General features: G+C 53.3%; 1 protein-coding gene across 1 annotated transcript in view; it reads left to right on the top strand.

Moving 5' to 3' along the window:
• The first annotated feature begins 205 nt into the window (after positions 1–205).
• Positions 206–23,699, top strand: part of NTM (neurotrimin) — an 820,981-nt gene continuing 797,487 nt past the window's right edge. Inside the window, exon 1 of the mRNA XM_072953798.1 lies at positions 206–609. Within this exon, the coding sequence (XP_072809899.1) occupies positions 528–609 (82 nt within the window). The 5' untranslated portion in view covers positions 206–527. The remainder of the gene's footprint in view (positions 610–23,699) is intronic.

Genomic DNA, 23,699 nt, shown 5'->3' with positions numbered 1-23,699 from the left:
CAGGATTTTTCCAGTGCCAAGGGAATGTGAGTTCAGGAGGCCAGGGAATGCCAGAAGGAAGGGCTTTTTTGATGCTTGGGGCTCTGAGACTGTCAGTTTAAAAAATGAAAGTAATATAGAAGGGGCCAAGTGGCATTTATCACACCATCTCTCCAGGCTCCTGTCTCTTTAATCAGCTAGCCTGATTTGCCCAGTAAATGATTCCTGAGAGTGCGTGTGTGTGTGTGTGTGTGCCCGCGCGCGTGTGTTGTAGCTCTGTCAATCCTTGGATTAGAACCAATGATTGCAGCTTGTAGGAGGGCTGTCCAGGGCCAGATTGTACGATGTGTCTCGGTGCCAGAGTATGAGTAGAGATAATTACTGGGAAGTCACACTCTCTCACAGCCTCGGCTTTCTCGTGTCCTTCGGCAAAACAGTGGATTTAAATCTCCTTCCTCCGGCTTGAGAGCAGCGCAATCTGTCAGGAAAGAAAGAAAGAAAAAACCGAACCTGACAAAAAAGAAGAAAAAGAAGAAGAGAAAAAAATCATGAAAACCATCCAGGCAAAAATGCACAATTCTCTCTCTTGGGCAATCTTCACCGGGCTGGCTGCTCTGTTTCTCTTTCAAGGTAAGAGCTGGCTATTGATTTGCCTACGGTCGACCCAGGAATTGCACAGGGTGCTTTATGCGATTCGCAGTCTCTCCGAGGCGGCTCTGCTGCGCGGTTTGCAGGTGGAGGAGAGAGCGTTCAGACAGCATGGCTGGGACTCCATCCTCCCCAGCAGGCTGTGAGAATATTGATTTGATTCTGGCTGCTGCCGGAATAGGGGGATGTATATGCATAAGAAAAATGTGTCTGGGGCTCCTGTTCGGTGCGCGGCTGTGTGCTGGTCGCCCGGCTCCGTGTACGTCTTGCACACACACAACCGAGACACATGGAATCACAGATTCCGAGGGCGGCGGGGCTGCTAATGTGTTGCTTATGTTACTGGGAAGAAATTACAGGAGGAAACTTTAAATCTCTGTCGGCCAGTAAACTTGCAAAGCTTCTGCAAGGAGCAAACGGAAAAATGCAGGCTAGACATAATCAGGTAACTGGGCGTCCTGGGAGGCTCTGGTCAGAGATCCACTGAAGGGCTGGAGCAGTCTGAGCCTCGATCGTTGCCAGCGTGTTGGGGGTGTGTTGGGGGAGGGGGGCGGCGGGGGGTGGTGACCAGCAGGTGAAAGGCTGCGGGAGGAAGCCCAGGGCTCTGAGATTCGGGAAAGCTCTAAGTTGAAGAGAGAGAGAGGCATTAAGAGTCAAATGCTAATTTCCTGTTTATCGGCTGGGAAGCCAAGCTGAGGGGCTGCAGTTAAGGGCCTGGCTGGCTCCCCAGCTGAGATGTGGCTGTGATGCGTTGGGTGCATTTGGAATCGCTTCAATCTTGAGTCCATTTGCTGCACGGGTGGCCCCCGCGCTCTGTCCCGGCCCTCGCGTCCCCCCAGCAGGGCTCCCTGCTCACCCACCCTGCCCTTTGGGGGTCTTGTCTCTCCCATATTACCTGCGCTCACAGGGATGGAGGCAGGCAGAGAAAGTTTCCCTGGGTGGTCCAGCACGGCCCTCCGGAGGACCCCATGTGGAAGCTCAGGCCTGTGCAGCTGGGTTCCCAGAGGAAAGTTCACGCTCACCCGCTGCGTCCTCTTCTACTGCAGTGTGGGGCTCTCATGGTCGCGACTGGTTCTCACCTCCAGTCCCGCTGACCTCCCTCTGAGGGTAGGCTTGGGGGCGGCCACTGTCCTCTTGACAGAGCTGCAGGGGCGGCTACGTGGATCCACACAAGGTGGGCAGAGAGACCAGGCTGGGAAGTGTCAAATGTGTGTGTACCCTTGGCTGGGGCTCAAGGAGGAAGGCAGGGGGCACCGGAGGGACCTGAGTCGGATGGCAAGGAAGCCCTCAGTGGTGGGATGTGCAGGGGTCTCCTGATGTCACCGGCTGCGCCCAGCCACAGAGCGGCTCTGGCCTCAGGACCCCTCTTCCCCCAGGGGGGGCGGTGGGTGTGAGAGAGAAGGAGGCAACGTGGAGGCAGCCCTGATCGACTGCTCTTACGTAACACAGAGCAGCAGTGTGCGTGTGTGTGCGAGTGTGCGTGCCGAAGTGTGTGCACCCCCGCTTGTAGTGGGTGAACAGGGTGAGATCAGAGCCCCGACTCCAGCAGTGGGGAAACTGATGTCAAGGCCAGGCAGCCTCAGGGAAACAGCTTCTAACCACAGAAATGGGAACTAAGTAGGTAAGGAAGGGGTGGAGTGAGCGGTCAGAGGAAGGATCGGGGCAAGTCCCAAGACCTCCATAAATTCCACCTGTCCTGAGGTCTGTGTCTCCTCTACCTGCAACTTCAGACTGGAGACATTGGCCAACATGCCGCCACCATCAGCCTGACTGGCAGTGTGCCAGGAGCCCCAGGGCCACACTGAATTTACATACAGATTAGCATATGTGATTTTTTTTCATCAGAAATAAATGCAGGGAAGCATAACATTTGTCCACACTTTGAATCATCCCTGAATAGATGAGTAGAAAGTGGTGGTGAAAATCCTCCAGGGGGAAATCTGATTTTGTGATCTTGCTCCCACCTTGGGGTGGGGGTTGGAGGTGATCGGGGCATCTCAGCCCTCCTTCCTTTCTACCAAATCCTGACTTTCCTAAGATGAGTCACGGTCTTGTTTGTGCTACTCACCTCGAGCCAGCTCTGAACAGGCTTCAGTGTGTCATAAATGAACAGGGCTGCCCAATTTTAAGGCAGAATGATCCCCAAGACCCCCGAACCACATGCCAGTTGGGCCAGCCAAGGTGACGTATGCTTTCCCTCTCAGGGGATGGAAGCCGCAGTCAGCCAGCTACCTCTTACCAAACTTACAGGCTCACTGGGGCAGCTGGGCCTTGCCTACAACAATCCACCCCTATTGCCTTGACCCAGAGGGACTAGTTAGAATGCAGCACACATTCCAAGGCGATTTTTTCTTCTCCTCTGTTTTTGTTTTAAGCTGCCTCTTCCTAGAGCCGCCACTTCCTGGGTTTCTTGTCTTCTTGGAGAGGTGTGCGGGGCCAGTGACAGGTTACGGACCCCTCTCTGACCTGCTCCTTCCCCCAACCCCACCGCCAGCCATGATCCAGCTTAGCGGGGGAGGGGGGAATCTGCACTGATTAGGGCTGGCGGGAGGCGGGGTGGTTAGCGCCCTGGGGCTCTGGCCCTAAGACGCACTGGGGTTGATTAACCGGCAGCTGCTCATTCCTTCCCGGGAACCCGCGCCGGGACTCGGATGGGATTAGGCTCCGTCCTTCTCAGCGCACCGCCCACCCCTGCCCCCGGGAGGCTCTGAAAGGAATGGCTGGTGCTGCAGCAGTTTCCCCTCTTTCTAGAAACCACTTCTCCTTCGAAGGATTAATGCTCCTTTCAACACCTTCCGATGAGCTTGGCTGGGTTCCCGTCTCACCTTTCTCCTGTTCTCTTGCCTCCTCACGTCCACATCTACTCATCTGCCCACGTGCGACACAGTCCAGGCAGAGGGGAGGGGAAAGGGCACGGCGCTGCGTTCACACTCTGCTTTGCTGGGCACTTGTGACAGGGCGCTGTTCAGCGGGGCCGATGGGCCAAGTTCCTGCCACGCGAGCTAACACGTGGGTGCCAGCAGCAGCCAGGCCGGGCGGCGCTTCTGGGATGTGAGGGAGGCGCATGAGACCCTAACCGTGTTTACAGGAAAAGTGAAAAGTCGGTTTGGGACGGTGGGACCCTGGGCGTGATGTCCAAGCACTTGGAAACTTGGCAAAAAAAAAAAAAAAATCAGGGGAGACGGCAGAGGGACTTCACAAAGTGGACCCTGGCTTCCAGGCTCGGAGCTGCGCTGGGGACAAGCCATGGGCAGCTCACCGTGTCCTTCACACCCAGTCACTGTCCTCTCCTTGGGGCGTTTGCTCGCGGGGCCTGGGGAGCCCCGGCCGGGCCAGCAGGCCCTGCTTGTGAAGGCCGCCCCTGGGGGGCAGCTTTGGTCGCCAGGAGCACAGTCAGTCCTCGTGCTGCTTCTTCCCTTTTCTCACTTTTGAAGCCAAACGTGAGCCCTGGAACCGCTCCTCATCGGCTATGACGGCCGCCCTGACCTCTGTGGTTCCTCAGCAGCCTCTCCTACGGTGCTCGTGTGAAGGGCGAGCTGTGACCCCGAAGGGCCTCCCCTGGGTCCCCGCTTCAGCGTCCGCTGGGCACTGTGTCTCGCCGCTCCCTGGGGCTCTGTCCCCTGCATGCGTGCAGTCTGGCCACCCTAAGTTACAGGGGCCCAGGCTGGGACCAGCTACTTGTCATGGACGGGCCAAACCTGGGTTGGCTTTAGTCCCAGTTTATCCCTTGGGATGAGGTGAGCTCTCTCGAGACCCTAAGAAGTGGTGACCTTTCCCGGTCAACACGGGACACGTGATTCTGGCGCATGCAGGAACGCATGCTGGGAAGCCCGCGAGGCTCTTGCTGTCTCCTCGTGGTGGAAGCACTTTGGAGAGGACTGTGGTGTCTGGGGTAGGTCTCTGGTCCAGAGTTTTTTGGTTTGGAGCTCATGGCCTGCTTCTGTCCACCAACTAGAATGATGAGGATGATTAAAAAAAAAACCCGCCTTGCTTTCCATCTGGCCTCGGCAGAGGTCCTGCACACTCTTCAAGCACGCTGATGCGCATGCCTTTCAGATTTCAAGTTGGTTCTGGGGGCCTGAGCACGGCTGGATGGGGAGCGTGAACATGTGAACTCAGAGTCTCAGAGTTGCCCACGTTTTCTGCAGGTGAAGGCAGTTCCCTCTGTGCGCGGGTCTTTCCACCTGCCTGCCGGCCGGGGAGCTGCTCCCCCGGGTGTTGTGAGGACTCATTAATGCTTGTCAGGCTGCAAGCACGCGGTGCTAAGTGGGGCTCCACGCTGAGCCTGCTGGTATTCACGCAGCTCCCCTCCTTTCTGCTCTGTTGGCTTGTTATGTGTTTACTTTATGTCTGCAGTCATTTGAAATTCAATAAAACTAATTAAACATAAAAAATGAAAACATGCAAAAATAAGGTAATCGATGGCTTACGGGTGGGAGGGGGTCAGGGTGCCACATCCTCCCGAGTGTCTCCTCCCACCGTGGCGGACGCCTCCTTCCCTTAGAGGGTGCACGGGCCAAGACCCTACGGGACCTACGGGATTCAGAAGACTCACGGAGCGGGCCTCCCAACCCTCTGCGGGAGGAGACTGCCTGGAGGTGCAGCGGGGGCAGGACAAACGGCAGAGGGAGGGGTGCTGGGGAGGAGGTGGGCTGGAGTTTTGGAGGGAAGAAGCCAGCTGGACTCGGCCTGGCGAAGGGCGGGAAGAAAAGGGCTCTAGCCTCTGCTTTGCCGATGACTCTGTTCAGGAACCTCTGAGAGCTTATACTTTATTTTACGCATTTGTGCACTTGCTTCTGCACCCTCCTGGGTTAAGTCTGCTCTATCGCTGCTTAGACTTAAAAGAGCTTAAGTCCAAGAGAGGTGTGTTCCTCTGCCTCCCTTCCCATCCTCTCTCCCTGCCTCAGCCTCCTTTTCTCTCCCCTTTCCTCCCTCCCTCTTTCTGCCCTCTCTCCCCCTCTTCTCTGCCCTCCCTTTCCCCTCTCTCTTTCCCTTTTTCTTCCCTCCTTTCATTTTCCCCTCTCCTCCATGGGAAAAATAATTGATCAGCTGACAGATCTGGGTCAAGCCGGCAGGGGTTGCTCCATCATGCAGGCTTGCCTGGGAGAGGAGGGGAGTCTGTACTCCCTCCCTCCCTCCGGGTCACAAGGAGCTCGGATGGCAGGGTGCAAGGGGGAGGGGACCCAGGAACTGATGCCGGAGCTCCCACCCAGGCAGCGTCCTCAGCGACACTCCCTCTGCCTGGGTCCTGCTTCTGCTCCGTCCAGACCCTGCTCGTCTCAGTTTTCCTCATTTTTCTTTCCACTTGCCCTTCTTTTTCTCTTCTCTTTTTCTCCTCCTTCCAAAACCAAGACAAGAGATCGCAGAATCTCCCCCACTTAAGTCATATTAGAGAAATGGCCTTTTGTTTATTTGCAAAAAGGAAAAGAGAAACCCTGCCAAGAGCTCTGTAAGTCATTTGCAAACTGCAAAACCAACCAACAACGGTTCACATTTTCAGCGCTGAGAATAGAGTATTTCAAGAGAGACTGTCAAGCTGAGAAACCAAATATTGGAAAACACATTCTTCAGCACTTTGCTCAGGACATCTTGGGTTACTAAATTTGATTTTTTTTGTGCTTCTCAAAGAGTATTGGCCTTTATAGTAATAAAAGACTGTTCAAAAGACTGGCTGGAAAAAAAATTTCCATAAAACAATAGTAATGAGGAGAGGCTAGCCCTCCCATATCAAAACATATCAGAGTGTTACAATAATCTAAACAGTGTGGTCCCGGCAGACGAGTAGAGATCTGCAAAACTGGCTGCAAAGTCCAGAATCCAACCCAAATACACAAGGGCATTCAGTACATAACACTCGCAACCTAGAGAGGAAAGGTGGGGTTTTAAATACATGGTATTGGGTAGCATTCTGGAAGGGAAAAAAAAAAGTTGGCTCTCTGCCTCCTGTGTTCTAGCAAAATAAATTCCAGATGGATTGTAGCTGGACAAAGGATATAAACTTGAAACACAAAAATTTAAAACCAACAGGAAAAAAATGGGAGAATTATTTTATAGTCACGGAATAAGAAAGACCTTTGTTGATATGACACAAAATGTAGTCATAAATAACTATTAAAAATGTACAAATTATAGTTGAAAAAAAAGCCAATAATATGAAAACTACACAGAGCAGCTGGTTTTGGCTTCAACTGCTCATTCGAGTTTCCTCTTTCAGAAGCGCTTCCCTTGCTTGTGTTGGTGGTGGTGCCACCAAACTCAGCCAGCACAGACTTAATCTGGTTATTGGCCCATCATTTCAATCAACCAGCAAGTGTTCGCTGAGAACCTGTTATGGTCCGTGCATTGTTGTAGACGCGGCGAGCGAATCAGTGACCAAAACCGACTAAAGGCAGAGCAGTCTCCCAGAACTGACTTGATATGCCGTCCCTTTCCATCATGTCGGGAAGCACCAACAGGAGGGCCAGAAGCAAGGGGGAGGCTTGGTGACACGGTCCCCGCAAATGATGGTGGGCGTCGAGAGGGCATCCGGGACCCTTGCTGCTGGACGGGGAGCACTGGGGGAGGATGCACAGCCAGCCTGGCTCTGTGTTCATCAGGGAAGGGCGGCCGCCTCTGCTACGCGCCTTGGCTCCTGCCCCGAAGGGGCTCATGCATGTGTGATGTGCCCTCATGTGGCCTGGGGGCCACAAAGGCTGCTGTAAGGTGGTTGGCTCTGTGACCGTTGGCTCTTGTCACTCAAGCTAGTGATTGATTCTTGGCACCGTTGCCGCCCTGTCCTGTGGCCTGCCCACCTCCTTTGTGCCCTGTCTTCTGCACAGAACCAGAGGACCAAAGAAGGCAAGGGGGAACACTTACTCAGGACAGGATTTGCAGGCAGCTAGTCCGGACGAAGCAGATGAACTGTGTGAGGGACTCCTGTTTCAGAGTAGACTTAACACGACCAGCCTTTTGAGAGCCCGTCTTTTTGGCTCCCCATTCATCACACACTGATTTAGGCTTCCTGGCCTCATCAACGTGTCTTGTCATTTATTTGCGCTCCTCTGATGCTGTAACTGTGGGTGGGAACCAAGTCTTCTTTCAATTCATCACCTTGTGTTTTCAGCCATATGTACCCAGAGGGGATTTAGCTTCCCCTTTGCTCGCACTGTGCACTGTCGCTCCCCCCTGAAGCCCTAGGATGATGGCTTGGCTGCCTGCTTCTGTCTGCATTTCCATCGTGGGGGTGATGCTCATTCTCAGCTTTTCTCCCATAGAAGAGCAAGTGAGTACCTTTCTCATGGACCCATGATTCTTCCAAGTCAAGCAACCTGGAGCCATTCCTCTTCTGACCCTGTCTCAGAAGTTGGGAGGTCCTCAGGAATTAGGGGCAAAAGTGTGTTTATTTGCAATATGCCTGTTGTCTCAGCCAGAGGTTCTCAAATTTGGTGTACTTAGACTCTCCGAGGAGCTTTATAAAAGTGTCAATATCTGGCCCCCATCCCAGAACCATTAAATCAGAATCTCTTCATGAGATATTCTGATACTTTTCAGACCTCTCTGAGAGGTTCCAATCTGCGGCCAGGTTTGGAAACCCTACCTCCAAAGTCATCTGAAAATGTTCAACAGCCTGGAAGGAGACGTGCTCCCTCAGTTTCTACACCTTGAAAATAAAGCAGCCGGCCTAAAAGATTTTCAAGTTTCATTTCAAGTTCGACATTTCGCAATTCCACACACAGTCTTTGTGAGTGTGGTACTTGAATGGTAGTGGTGCAGGAAAGCAGTATGCAGAGGCAGCCTCTGTCTGTAGGACGCTGAGAACATATAGACAGTCACTGGCGGGCGAGCAGAGTCGGCACGTGTGAGTGGTGTGTGTGCCAACGCCGCACGCTGCGTCCTCCACGCCGCACCACGCCTCCAGAGGTGCACGTGTGATTCCTCATCTGGAAGCATCTCCAGGTGGGAGGAAAGGACTAGCAGTCACAACGTTTCAGTTTGGAGGACTCGGGAATGACACTGACTTGTAGCTGATCGGTCCCACACGAGAAATTCAGGGTGGCTGAAGGCGTGAGAGTGGGTGGAGGATGGATGTGTGAGCTGGATTTGGTGAGCAGTAAGTGGCGGCGAGCCCTGCAGACACTCCGTCCCTGAGTGTGACGATCCGCAGAGCCCTCTTCCCCCGGCCTCCACTCCCGCTCCCCACCCCCAGGAACCGGCCACCCCACTGCTGCTCCGCTGCTCTCCTGCGCATGGGCCCTGAAGGCTCAAGGCTCGGAACCCAGTGGCAACCTTGCAGCTGCCGTGTTCGGCGGCAGTGGAGCCTGCTCTCCTCTCCATGCCAGGTCAGGTCCTGCCGTGCAGGCCAGGGTGGAAACCCGCCTGTTGTTGATGGAGCCAGCAGGGGTAGGGCGCACCTGGGGAGCAGAGCTATGCTGCAGTTTGTGCCAAGGGCAGCCAGTGGGTAGCTCACCCGGCGTTCACACTCTGTGCCAGCCAACCCCAGAGTCACAACGGCCCAAGCCCAGAGGAGCTTTCAAGGTGGTTCATTTCGGTTCCTCTCTGCAGCCCTGACACCTCCACGGTGCAGCTGCGTGGCCCCCAACTTCTGTCTCCAATACGGGGGAACTTGCATCTCTCCAGGCAGCTGCTGCATCTGACCGCTCTGTTAGACAGGGGGACAGAGGAGAAGAGTCTGCCTTCTCAGGCCTCCCAGCCATTCGCTCTGGGTTTGGAGAGAAAACGGAACGTGGTGGCTGGATCGCCTGGGTCCAAGCGCTGCCGCTTCCTCGTCTGAAACCTTCGGCGACTTCATCAGCCTCTGTGTGTGGTTGTGTTCCCGCCTGTATAAAATGGAGCTATTTATGAGACTTACCTATAAGGGCTGTTAGGAGGATGAAATAAGTTGCTGCAGATAAAGGGCTTGGACGGCTGCCTGGCACATAGTAAGCTCTCAATAAATACAACCTGATAGTGCTATGATTGTCACTAATACCGCCACCCACGGGACAAGTCTAATTTTCCTTCAGCACGACTTTTTGTCAAATATTTGGAAACACGACTCCCTCCCTCCTCCGAGGTTACCTGTTCCCAGCGGCTCCCCTGGCTTCTGTACGATCACCCACAGAAAGGGCGCTGGTTGTCCTTTTCTAAGGTTATTCCGGTTACTCTGTCTTCTTGTTAAAGGAGGTCTCCCAGTGTGCTCTGAGCAGCCCAGAAGACACAGGCTGTCGCCCCTCCTGACTCCAAATCCAGATGAAATGACGTCTCAGCTCTTTGGAAGGGCCTGGCCTGGGTGTGCCGGCTGCTCTCCTGACCCCTGTACTCCCGTCCACGGACTCCTTGGGGTTTTCTGCTGTTTCCTCCTCCCAGTACGTGTGCACACTGCTCCCTCTGCTGAGCGCCCACCTGTCTCTCCTGAAAACACTTGTTAGGATTCAAGACAAAACTGCAGGCTCAGCGTCCCTTCCTTCTTTGGCGCCCCCGTCACTCTGGCACTGAGGCTGGCTCTCCATACCCACCGCACATCCGGGCAGCCCCTGCCTGCACGTCTGTCTCCCCTCACCAGACCCTGAGCGCCTGGAGGGCAGGGGCTGCCTCTTTTGTCTGCACACCTGGCAGAGTGTGACTCCCCGTGTTTGTGGGTGGAGCAAAGGGAGGGAGGCAGGGAGAGAGAGGAGGGTCTGGGATGCCACTGGGTTTACCAGGAGCCACAGAGCTCCCTGGACTCGCGGTGAGCTGTAATTCCACCGCCCACCCCCATCCGGCTCCTGTGTTGTTTCACTGTGCACACTGCAACCTGGCCTCCAACTCGCCCTGTCTGATGTGTCTTATTAGAGTCCACTGTGTCTTCCTTCTGACAAGATCCTTTCTGGACTCTGAGCGGACATCAGTCATTCCTCCTGGCGGTACCCGGTCATGAACCAGATGCTGCAGGCACGCAGGTGGTGGAGATGAGCTCACTCTTTCCAGCTAAACTTACCCAAGAGTAGGAACAGTCCGTCCAGTGGCTGGTGGATCGGAAGCGTGGGCGGGGGTGGTCCTCTCTCTGAACCACGTTGGCATCAGAGGGAACAGCAGGGAAGGTTGGGCCTAAAAGAAGAGGGAAGTGGGTGGGTTCCTTCATCTGGAGAAGATGGACAAGTGCTTCTTATCTGCTCCTTCAAACTGATTCTTCCTCCCTCTTCCCCCAAGCCCCACCCCCCTGCCCCGGGGCCCTCCCCTAAACAGCCGGAGGAAACCTGGCCCAGACGTGGAAAAGGTGAATTGACAGCCTTTTTCTCAGAGCAGTCGGTGAGCACAGACATCTGTAGTTGTATAAACCATTGCGCCGATTCTGAAAACAGATGAGAAGTAATTGTTCTCTGTTTCTCCTCCCTTTTTCCTTAAAGCTTCTTAATGAAAGGATCTAAATGCCTTTTCACTGCTTTTACTTTCTTGCGCCGCTGAAGCCTTGTCCGAGGCTTGAACAGTTTAATCCTTAAATCCAGACGTCTAGCGCCGTGAGACACCTCGGGATGTGCCTAGTCTCCCACCCACGGCACCATCCCACCTGAATGAGGCTTGCTAACTCCTGCTCAGCAATTCCGGGATATCCAGGGGGCAGACACTCAGCACCGGAGTTGTGGTCCCAGTGCTGGCTGTCTATCCCCGTCGCCTGTGGAGATTGTCATCAGCAGATGTCCAGGTCCAGCTCACAAAAATTCTCATAACGGGTCAGAATAGTGCAGGGTCAGCTTCGCTTTGAAGCAACCACCTGACCCCACAGGGCAGACACAGCTGCCGAGAGCTCGTGGCCCTTTCCATCAGTTCCTGCCGATGGAAAGCACGCAGACGTTTCCTGGGTGGGGGTTTGCGGACTGTGCCCAGGAGGCTGTGCTGTGTGAAGCTTACCATTGCCCTCCTTTCCTGACTGAGAGCCTGGCATCCCACCTGGAGGCCCAGGAACCAGCCTGCAAACAGGAGGACAAGAGAAACCAGGTCAGGAATGGCGAAGCGGGAAGTTCTTGCTGCTTCAGTGAATCAGAGCTGGCTGAGTGCCGTTTCGTGTGGCTCAGTCTCACAGAAGGACCTCAAGTTCAAGATGACAGAGCAGTCGTGCCAACCCTGGAATACGTATTTCCACACATTCTTTATGGAAAAGGAATCCCTGTATAATTATGTTTCTGTTACGTGCAGCTGAATACAGTCCTAATGCATCCATGCAGAGCAAAAATTTGCCTCTTCCTAACGTATGCCGGCCAGAGCTACTCAAAATGCAAGGACGTTGTGTGACCCACCTCCTTCCTAAGACGGGGCTATCGTGGACCCAACTTGACAGTCTTAGTTCCCTCTCACGATGATCACGCACAGAACCTCTGGACCACTCATCGTCCTGATCACGGCCTTCTAAACAGGCGCCAGTGTGATAACGGTCCTCTCAAAAGGGCTACCAGACAGACCATTCCTGATGTCGCTCGAACGGTGCAGTAGGAGTGGCCTCTTGCCTACCGCCTTCCGGACTTCATAGATGTCTAGTCCACCTTTACTGCCTTCCTGTCTTTTCTGGAAGCACCACACTGTTGGCTCATATGGATTTTGTGCTCATTCCTCTGACAAAAAAGCTACTATTAAGACCGTGCCCATCCTTGCTTTTGAGTGTTTGGAATTTCACTGCACGCGGGTCCATTATTTAAAGCCACTGAGGCTGGCTTTTGTAATCTGATGCGCTGTCACCATCAGCTCTGTGTCATCCCCAAAGGATATAGACATGTCATGTCCACATCTCCGAAGTGAATGATAAAAAAAATGCAAAATAATAGACTCCGAGGGCGTGGCCAAGGTCTCGCTAACCTTTACGTTTCACCCGCTCCAGAACGGTTTATTCAGGCCTACTGTGTGCTAGCTGTACTGTTCTCATGCTCAGTGAACTAAGACAGTTCGACACGATGTGGTAAGTGCGGGGATAAAAGCGGGTCATGTTTGCTACGGCAGCATCTCGATTTTTCAGGTCAGAGAACTCTTCCAGAAGGACGAGCTGGTAAAGGTGGGACAGAGGTGACTAGGTTTAACCAGGGAAGAGGAGAGATGGGTGTGACAAACAAAGGAAATTGCATACGCCGAAGCCCAGGGGCAGGACAGCAGCGGTAGGAATCCTGTGTCCAACCTGGCCAGATGGCGTGTGTCGGTGTAGTTTGGGGGGACAGAGCTGGAGGGTTGTAGGCAGAAAGACAAGAGGTGTATGTAGAGAAGCAGGCAGAGGTCAGACCTTGAATGGTCTTACAGTTCTCGTTAAATACTTTATGCTGAGGGAAGAGAGTGTGCGGAAGGGCCGTGTGCCAGAGAGATTTGAAGTTTGCGTTGTTAAATAACGTGACTTGGGTCCCTTAATCAAACAGATATTTGTACACCGACGTTCAAAGCAGCATTATTCACAGTAGCCCAAAGTGGAAGCAACCCCAGTGCCCACCCACGGAGGGAGGGATGGGCCAACAGAACGTGGTCTGAACATACAATCAGGTACCATCCAGCCTTAAGGATGAAGTCCTGACACGTGCGACGATGTGGATGAACCTGAACACAGTACGCGAAGTGAAGTAAGTCAGACAGGAAAGGACAAACACTGTTTGATGCAACTTCCGTGGAGCACGTAGCACAGGCCAATTCATAGAGACCGAAAGAGGCGCTACCAGGAGCAGGGAGTGGGGAGTCATGATTTAATGGGTCCAGAGTTTCAGTCTGGGATGATAAAAAATTGGGGCAGAAGGACGGTGGTGATGGCTGCACAACACCGTGAGTGTTCTTGATGCCAATGAACTGCACACTTAAAATGGTGAGTTTTATCTTGTGTGTATTTCACCACAATAAAGAAAAGCGGAAAGAGAGATGATCAGCGGTCCCCAGCTCTGCAGGGAGGCAGGGAGACTTCTCAGCTTGGTGCCAGGAGGTTGAAGAAGTTTGCATTTGATCGCTTTTGTTTTCTCCGACCGTGATTCTGGGAAAGGAGTCCACAGAGTATTAATCACTCCTTTCCTCATGACACTCTCTTCTCTCTGGATTTTAAAATTATTAGTAACGTTTTTATTGAAGTGGAGCTGATGCACATATTATGTGAGTTACAGATGTCTGATACAGTGATTCATAATTTTTGAAGGTTATACACCATTTACAGTTATTATAAAACATTGGCTCTATTCCTCTTTTCTCTGGATTTTTAAGGTGCAGTATGGTCTACCCCCACCTTGTTTCCCACCTCTTTTTCTGGCTCTGGCCCCGCCCCTTAGAAAGGGTAAACACTGTCTCCCAGACGTGGTCAGAGCGCATGTCCAACTCAGTTCTCCGCAAACTCTGCAAGGAATTACGGACAGAGTCTTACATTTACAGTTTACAGAGGCTATCCTGTAAAATATGTTTCTTGATCCCCGCATCAATCAGAGTATCCTTTTCTCGAATTACAAAGAGGCATAAAGAAGATTTTGGGAGTAAAATGTTCGTTATCTTGATTGTGATGGTGATTTTATGAGTGTGTACGTATGTCGAAACACGTTAAGTTGTACACTTTAAATATGTGAACTTCATCATGTCAGTTATTGCTCAATAAAGCTATTAAATATATATACACATATATATGTATATACATATATAAAGAATATCCTCTTCTCATCCAGGTCCATCATTAACTTCAAAAATTGATGTTTTCTTCTCTCTGAAGCCTTTATTTTCCTCACCTGTAAATGGGATATTTAAACTTCCTTGGAAAGTAGTTTTCATGTTTAATTGAATTATGTTTGTGAAACTCAATTCATACTGGAAAAGTAAAAGCCAACAATTTTAGGTTTTTAAATGGTGCAGGTGTTAGTGACCGTCCCTCCCCACGAGGTCATCCTCAGCCCCCCTGCCACGGTTACTCAGCGGCTCCCTCCCCTTCTGTCTCCTGCGTCCCCACTGTCTCAGCTTCTGTCATTGCTCCATAGACCACCGCAGCTTCTCAGTAGGTCTCCCGCTACCAGCTTGCATCCAGCTCAGTGCATCTTCCACCTTGGCCATAATTAATTATCTTGCTGCAAAAAACAAACTTTGTCTCTTTAATCCTTTACTAAAAATCTCCACTCGCTCCACAAGGCTCCCAAGATCAATTGCGAGTTCCTTAGCTTGGCACAGAAGGCCCTTCTGCATCCTGCTTCAGCCTCGGTCTGAAGCAAACTGTCCTCAAACTGTCCTTTAGCCCCAGTAAGCCTGACACTGACCCCGGCACTGACCCCAGCACTGACCGGACATGGACCCCAATGCTGACCTGGACTCTGACCCTGACACTGACTTGGACGCTGACCATAGACACGGACCACAGGGCACTGACCCTGGACACTGACCTGGAAACTGACCCGGACACTGACACCCTTTCCCATCGCGGTGCCCTTGCACACCTGTGCTTGGTGGGGGAGGTCCTGCCTGCAGGTCAGCCCAGTGCAATCCTGCGCACACTTGTTTCAGCGTTAAGAGGGAAGGAATAAAGATGGCCACGAAAAGAACTTAAAAGGCTGAAAATGGAGAACAGTGGTCTGAGACCTGCTCTAACCCAGCACTCCTACCCTCAGTGGGCCCCCCCAGCGGTTCCCCTGTTAGGGGTCCTTGGAGTCCTGGCTGACCGGGCGTGGTCCCTGAGTCCAAAACTCTGGGGCTTCCAGGAAGGCAGTTCTCTGCGTCTCAAGAAGCCCTTCTGGTGGGTGATTCACACAGAAACTTGAGAACCGCTGGCTCAAAGCCGTTGTGCAGCTCAGGTGCACGGAGCTCTGGACGGGCTGCCCCTCTCTGCTCCGGGCCCTTGTAAGAGGGGGCTTGGTTTCCCTGGAATATTCCCATCTCAGGAAGAAACCACCAGACAAAGCAAGCTTGGTGGTATGTAAGCTATGAAAACATGTAAAAGATGGAAATAAATGCAAATTCCCTTTTGCTCCAGTGGCCAGACTTAGTAAATAAAAATCCAGGATGCCCACTTAGACTCCAGAGCAGCCACACATAACTTTTCATGATGCAAGGCACATGCTTAGACTAAACATTTATTTGCTATTTGTCTGGAACTCAGATTTAGCTGGGCCTCCTGGTTTCGTTCTGTTTTCATCTGGCACCCCGCCTGTTGTCCGCACATGTTAGCTCTGTCAGGGAAAGAGCCTGAGCAGAATTAGGAGTCGGAAAGGTGAGAGTGAGTTTCAATACTCTGTTTTTTTTTTAACTTTGTAATGGGGAGGTACCCAATTTGGCAGGAAAGAAAGCCAATGGCTGCTCTTTCTGGCTCAATGGATTATTTTTAAAAATCCACGTTTCGGGGAAGAAAGAGAAATAGACAGAGAAAGGAACAAGATGGTGGTTGAAATTGATCTGCATGCCAGGGAATTTCCTCCCCGCAGGTGAAATAACAGAGCACCTAATGTGGGCCAGGGCCTGACTCTGCACCCCTCTCCCCCAGCAGAAGTGTGGAGCCAGTTCAGGGAGACTGAGGTTCCTCCCTGGGGCCCTGCCCCTGGGCAGCTTTTCTACAGCAGCCCCCTTACCTGCCCCAGGTGACAGGACGCCACTCCAGAGGGCGGGGCTGGGGCACAGTGACTGGGGAGTGAGCGACAGGCTCCCTAACAAGATGCAGCTGAGGGAGCAGCTTGCTGACAGAACAATTTGCTGGTGCCCAGAATATCCGCCCAGCTCGGCCACCCGGCAGCCCAGGCGTCAGGAGAAACTTCAGGATTTGTCACTCGCCGAGGTGTCTGCGAGCCGTTGCAGTTCCCACCGCACTTTTCCAGAGCCGCAGCCTTGGCACGTTCTCCAGCGAGGCTTGCTGAGCCCCGGGAATCACAGGCAAAACTACTCCCCTTTCCCTCCCCTTCCTGATCTGCTTGTGTTCATGTAGGAGACTGGAAAAGCAGTTCTCGGTTTATTTCTGAAGCTTAAGGGCTTCATGAGAAGTCTATCATTGAAAAATCAGAAACTGAAAAGCAACTTCTTAGACAATGAATTAGCAGCTCAATGAGCGTGTGCAGGGCCAAGTGCACTGTAACTGGCTGCCTTGCAAATAGGAACTCCCCCGGGAGTCAGTAATCAAACACGTGGCAACAGGCTGTCTGTTTCAACACAGTGAGTAATCAAAGGAGATTTGCAGCTAATCCAAATATAACAGAGAAGCATCCCGGGGAAGGCCGGGAAGAGGAGAGGCTAGAAGAAAGGTGAGGGGTGGACCACGCTTTCTGACCTGGAGCTCCACGTGCCACCGACACAACTTTGGCCCGCAAGGTAAACTCTGGGAGCAAATGAAGCAGCGTTAGCTGATTTGCATGAGAATTCTGAGTCCTGGACTGGTTTGAGGGGCGGGGGCAGGTCAGGTGGGGGCGGACTTGCTCCACTGGGGAGGTGACTCGACGCCGCGTGCATCTCAGGAGACAGCTCCCTCTGCACAGCGGTCACTGTGGTTCTGGGTGTGCTCAGCACCACCTGGGCACTGGCCAGAAATGCAGATTCTGGGGTGCCCCCCCAGACCTGGGGACATTCAGAGACTCTGAAGTGAGGCCCTTCAGGTGGTTCTGATGCCTGCTAACGTCTGAGGACCACTAGGTTTTCTGGTCCCCTAGGTGCCACAGGTACCCGGTGGTGCTCAGGGTTCTTCCGTGGGCGCCTCTGGCGGGTCGGTTCCAGATCCTGAGGCAATTCTGCACTGACCCACCCTTTCCTGATCCCCTCCTGGGGCTACGGGGCCATGGGGAAAGAAACTGAACATTTTTAAAACCCAAACTAGTGCTCAGTGCCAGGCTCCGGCAGATGTTTGATGCGTGATGTTTTATTTGATCCCTTCTACAACCTGGGAGCTGGGCGCAGCAGATAGGGTTTTATTGTTGAGACAGTTTTGGTGGAGAAACTTCTGCCTGCGCAGCTCAGGATGTTTCCCGAGCCTATGCCCTCTGCACTGTGCCCCACGGCACCCCCGGCACGTGCACCCTCTGTCCCCAGAACGCCTCAAGTGCCACCCACACAGAGCAACTGCCAGCCTGGCAGGGCCCGGGCTCCGCTCCCTCCCCCACCCACCCTACTCCTTGCCTCATGTTAATTTCCCACCTGAGTACTGAGCACTTTATAAATAGCAAATCTAAAATGAATTTTCTACCAGCGATCATTAACTCCCTTGACATCCATTAAACATTCTCGCAAGCAGAGTCAAGTGACAAAAGGGATTGATTTTTACAGGATGCTTAATAGGGGAAAGAAAGAAAGGTGTTGACAAGTCCTTTTTTTTTTTTTTTTGGCTCTGTCCTGATATCATGAGGAATGTGAAATCAGTCAAATCACTTTTATCTGAGAAAAAGAGAAGGTTTGGATTAGGGGCGGGAGGAGGCGGTGGAGAGAAGCCGCTCCCCCAGCTCAGCCCATGCCTGCATCTGTGTCAGGTAAACATGAAGCTGGTCAGCAGGTGCCAGCCACCAAGATGAATGTGTCAGATTTCATGCTTCAAAAGACATAGGATCCGAGCCAGGGAGGGCGTGGGGGCTGCGGAGGGAAGCCAGCCGGTCCAGGGAGAGGGAAAACCGCCCATCTTCTGCTGAAACTAGTGGAAGAATACATGTGTTGATGTGATCGTGGAAGTCAGACATGGCATCTGAGGCGCTGTAGCTGAAAATCTAACTTTGATTTCAATTTTCATATTTGTCAGCAATAATTAGATTCACAAAATGTTTTGCCACTGTTCTAAAATACTAATAAGTGGAGGCCTTTGTAGTGTGGTTAATGGAGTCTCTTTTCCCTAGTGGTCTAGAAAAATTCCATTAAGGCAAAAAGTCATACTATGTTACAGCGCTTCCATGGCCAGGCACTCAGCTGCCGCGGGAGCATCCGGAATCGCGAGCCCTCTGTGTGACCGGAGCCCCTGCGGGGGAGGGGGCCGGGGCTTCGTTGGCTTCAGCTGTTCACCATTCCCGACCTGTACGGACCTCCCTGGGGCGTGGTGGAAGCCAGCCAGCCAGCCAGCCAGAGACAAAAAGAGAAGCAAGTTCAATACCGCATCTTTGTCGGAAGGGTGAGCCTTTCTAAGTATCGCCTCCCCGAGCACGTTGAAGAGAGGACAGGAGGCCATGGGGTCAGGTGGCAGCCTGGCCCTGGCTGGGACGTGTGGCTCCTGCTGGGGGAGAGGAAGCCCGCTCCCTGCCCATCACCAGACTGGACCCCCCACCAGGGCGGAACCTGCGCACCCACGTGTCTCTCTCCTCCCACTCCCCTTTCTGCCCTGCAGGGGCTGGATTCTCTGGAGACAGGGTTTGAGTAAAAGGAGCAAGGCCTATTATTTTTGAATGATGGTTCCCTGGGGTGTCTGAACCCCTCTCTGCTGTCCCAGGGATCTCTGGGCAGGCAGTGTGTGATGGGGGTAAATGGCCACCCTTGCCTGGGTAGGTGTGTCATTCCCACTATCCAGAGTTGGGTGGAGACAGGCTGGGGGCTGGGGCATCCTGGCCTCCCTCGGCACATCTCAGTACCACGCCCCTGCGGCCATGCGGGGCCCACTCCGAAGGCTGGCGTCCTCGGGGATCCCTGCGCAGACTGCTGCTGCAGACAGCGAGCCCTTAGCTGACCTCCTGGAATCCGAAGAGCTCACGAAGTCGGCACCATGGAGCTCTTCACTACCTTCCCACATTATGAAGAGCACCCCCAAACTGTTAGTCCGAAGTCATCCACAATGGCGGGAAAAAGACGGTCCAGCGGGCACGGGTGGTCTCCTCCACCTGCCCACATGCTCCTCCTTGTGCCACATGGAGCTCTGCTCGGCCCGGGGCTGGACTGACTGGGAGTGGACACACCTGAGCCCTGAGCGGGACATGGCGGCGGAGAGCAAGGACGGCAGGGTCCTGACCGGGACAGTAGCTCAGCCTGGACAGAGGACGATCTGCAGGCGCCACTCCTGACCCAGGTAGGATGCGCCCATGCTGTGAATGCAGGGACCACGCCCCCTCCCCGAGCTGTTCCCTCCACACCTGTCTCTCGGGGACAGGGAACGGGAGGCTGTGCGCCTTCCCCAGAGTGCACACACCTCGCTCGGCCAGGCCTCCCTCCCCTCGCTCCTTCCTTCTGTCCTCGCCGCTGGCCGGCTGCTGCCTTGCGTCCCCGGTGGCACGTGCCAGGCCTCAGACCTCTGCAGCGCTTCAGCGGCAGGGGGGTTACCCCACCAGTGATCCGCGTGGCAACTGGGAGAGGCTTTTGTTGTGTCATTTCCTACCTCCTTCAGCCTATTAAGCAAACAAAAAGTGCTTGTGGAATGAGAAATGTAAATGGCCCACGCCAGGCGATTAATCCTAGGTGTACAATTCCATTAATAAGGCCGCTTTTTAATAGGCGGCTCCGGCAGCGGCAGCGGGCAGGCCGGGAATTGATGTATTCTCTGTGACTGTATTGCAACTAATAGGATCTGAAGAAAATGGTACCAGAGAAGCAGGCCTTTCAGCGCCGTTTCCCAATCAGCTGAAATGACGACTTGCGGGGCGGGAGGCCCTGCGAAGGAACAGCCCACGAACAGTGGAATGCCAGCCAGGAGTACCTGCTACTCCAAGCCCTGGCTTTGGGTTCTCCTGGCCTCTGTCTCCCTCCCAACAGTCAAAACCCAGTCGCCAGGGAGGTAGCTTCCAGGGAGAGCCGCCCGTCCCTGGCCCTGGCCCTGGCCTTCCCTGGACGCTGCCCTGTGAGGTTGCTTTGCCTAGAGATTTGGATTCACAGGGGTGGGGTGGGAGTCAGGATGCGCCGTCCTGGGGAGAGGACACCAGACGGGTCCAGTGCCGGTTAGCAACTAGTTAGCTGAGTGAGTTTGGACCATCTCGCCGCCTCTCTGGGTTCCCTTCCGGCTCCAAAACACAGTGAGTCTGAGTGCTTCTCCACAGAGCAGGCTGGGAGAAAGCTGGCACCTGCTATTCTGGGGAAAAGCAGGGCGCCTGTGCCAACGGGCGTGCCCGACCCGAGCGCCCGTCTGCCCTGCGGTCCGCAGGCCCGGGTGTCTGCAGTGACGCGGCGTCTCCGGTGGGCCCCCGCCGGGCGTTCTAGTCTCGCCGTATAGACTCAAACCCGTCCCTCGCTCCTGCGCTCACGCCCTCTCTCAGCAAACACTGCCGTCCGAGCCACGGAGGCACCAGGTGTGGCCCTGGGCTCTGGGACCAAACCCCATCCTGGCGGAGCCAAGCTTTCCTGTCCTGTATCTGGCCCGGGCCCGCTCCTGGCTGAGACCCTCCCAGGACAGGAACCGGACTTCTCCGTGGGCACAGCAGCGAAGCCGGGCCCCCGCCAGCCCCTCTCGCCCCCCACCCGCCCCTCCTGGTCACTGGGTCTCTCTCTCGCCCATTTGTATGCGGACTCTGACCCTCCCTTGGTCGCAGGCTGGAGAGTAAATAGAAAAAGAAAAGGCAAAGCACATTCCAGTTGAAATCCCCAAGGAAACTGATGTGATTGCTGTACAGAAATGGTTCCAATAAGGGCAGAAAGGAATATTGCTTTTATAGCTTTTGGGACATAAAACATTTAGGAAATGTGATTGACTGGCAGGGTCTAATATATCATTTATCTCACTCCCTCTGCTCCCTCTCTCTCCTCTCCCCACCACACACAGGCGGACACGGACAGGCAAACTTTTTTCCCCTTTTTGCTTTCCTTTCTTCTTCCCTCTCAGAGGCTTGGATTTATCATCATTCTGTTACGCGGGGAGAACTCCTGTGGCTATTTATAATTAATGCTCAGAAACCTGCCAATCCATTTAATGACACTGGCAGGTCATGGCCCCCATATAGCTCTCCATTAATCATCATTAGAACAGCTCCGAGTTTTTACATTCTTTTTAAATGTTAATTCACCTCTGGAATGCTCCTTTTAGTTAAAACTGTAAAGAGGCAAGTGGCTGGCGCCTCAGCGCTGCCCATCAGGGGAAAGGCATGGTGGCGTTGATAAAGCCTGGCCGCCCTGCTCTGTTCTTTTGTCCTCCACCCCCTATCCCCACCACCAGATGTCAACCCAGTTTGTTCTTTGCTTGCTGGTATTTATCTAAAAAAAAAAAGTTGCCCGAGTGACTTAAAGTTCTGGGCAAGGAAACACACTCTGATATCTTTGGCGTCCCAGGGCCAAGGCAACAACCTTGGAGGAGCTGCTACCCCAGAGGAGGGTGGGGACATGGTTTTGTGTCTCTTACAGGTGATGGGCCAGAAAGGGCTCCAGGGGTAAGTGGGCCCGAGATCTGCCGTGTGGTTTTTCCAACACTCCGGACATGCTGCCAAGGGGCAGCTCATGGGGGTCACGCTGCATGAAGAAATCTCTGTGTCTGGAGAGCTCACCACTCACCACTCCCCTCTCCTTTGCCACGAATGGGCTCTGAGACTTTGGGCAAAACATTTCACTTCCCTCCTCATCTGCAAAATGGGACCCGCGTCTTTCCTGCCCAACTGACGAGGTTAAATCTGTAAAGATTAGAGTCGAAATCATATTAAACTTTTAAAACTGCTGGATTGATGCAAAGGGTCAGGTCTTGCCTTTCCCCGCCTCTCCACACACGTGTCCCCGGTGTTCTGAGGCCATGCACGCCCGTGTGTGTGTGCCTGCAAACCTCCATGGCTGTGGCATTTAAAGCATCTTTCTCCAGCCAGAAAAGCATATTTTGAGTCATCAAAATCTAGATAGCAGAATGAATGTTACATTAGGAATGGCGGATTCTAAACTGGGTCTCCACTCTGGGGCTTACTAACTGTGCATCTCTGAGCAGCTTACTGTACCTCTCTGAGCCTCATGCCCCTTCTCTTTGGACGTCGTGTTTCTAAGGCCCCCGACCTTGTATATCTCATGATTTTCTTGACTGCCCTCTGAGTCTGTGCACAGGGCCATGGCAGTGACTCAGGCCCACCAGGGACAAACTGGTCCCTTTGACCATCTGAGCCCTTTACTTCTCCTGGTCAAGCAGCATGCCCCAGAGTTTCAAACCCTAACAAAAGCAACCACGAATAGTTGAAAAGAATAGAATGTGTGTGGTTCAATTCACCTTTGACTCTGATTTCTCCTGGCATCACCCACCTTTGTGCGAGGCATTTGGAACCATGGACTTGACTTTATTTTCAAGGCTGCCTCCAATCCACTGGTTGAACTGAGAGGACCCCTCAGGGCCTGGCGGGTACCAGGCACCTCATCCTTTTTAATACTTCTCCAAAGTAGGTTCACCCCACTTTGTGCATGAGTAAGCTGAGGCTCAGGGAAGTAGTGTGATAGTTCAAGGTTCATGTGGTTTGCACACTGCAGGGTCACAGGTCAAACCCACATCTCTTGAACTGAAGTCCAGTTTTTTCTGGTTTTTCGTGTCTCTTTATCTTACCCGCCAGCTTGACGAGTGCGCGTGAGCTGACACACCTTGGATGAAACAGAGACGTAATCTAGCAGCTGATCCTGTACTGGCGTGAACTGTAACTAGCAAACTCTGATTTGGGCTAAAAACTGAAAAACCTGGGTCGATTCCTCAGTAAGCTTCCTTCATGACGTGTAAGAGAGCTTCCATGGGGTCTTCTGCAGGGAGGCCCACACGGCTAGCCTTCCTGGCTGTGTGGTCCCAGGGCCCGTCCTACAGGGACGGCCGCGCCTCCCCTCCCCATCCCACAGGCATCACCGGCACTCCAAGCAGACACCGGTCCCCAAGCTGGCTCTGGCCATCTGTTCTGCCCATCACTTGAGAATGCAATAAAGCCTGCTTGACAATCATGTCAGCACCAAGGGCAGAGAGGGCTGCCTGGGGAAAAGCTGTGTAAAATTCCTTCCTGCAAAGGTTGCGTCGAGAACGTTCGGGCCAGAGGAGCGCTAACAGCAGGCGGAGTATGTCTGACTCCTCCCCACCGCACTCCTGGGCTGTATTTGCGGATTTGCGCCAGCGCTTACTTGGAATGAGTTAGTAATCACAAGAGCTTCCGAGAGCGTGGCTGCACACAGTGGAAGAGGCTTTCACAGATCTCTCCTGTCTTTAAACCTTCATGACTGCAGTTGGGTTTTAGAACCGAAGGCCTTAGGGAACGTTTACCCCAACCCTCGCGGCTGATCATTACTGATGTGTTTAGTTTAAGTAATGTGTCCTTATTAACATGATCTGGACA

Source organism: Vicugna pacos, chromosome 33 (assembly GCF_048564905.1).
Source record: "Vicugna pacos chromosome 33, VicPac4, whole genome shotgun sequence".
Classification (NCBI taxonomy): Eukaryota; Metazoa; Chordata; class Mammalia; order Artiodactyla; family Camelidae; genus Vicugna; species Vicugna pacos.
Note: the sequence above shows the minus strand (reverse complement) of the source record. Positions and strands in the feature narration are given on the sequence as shown.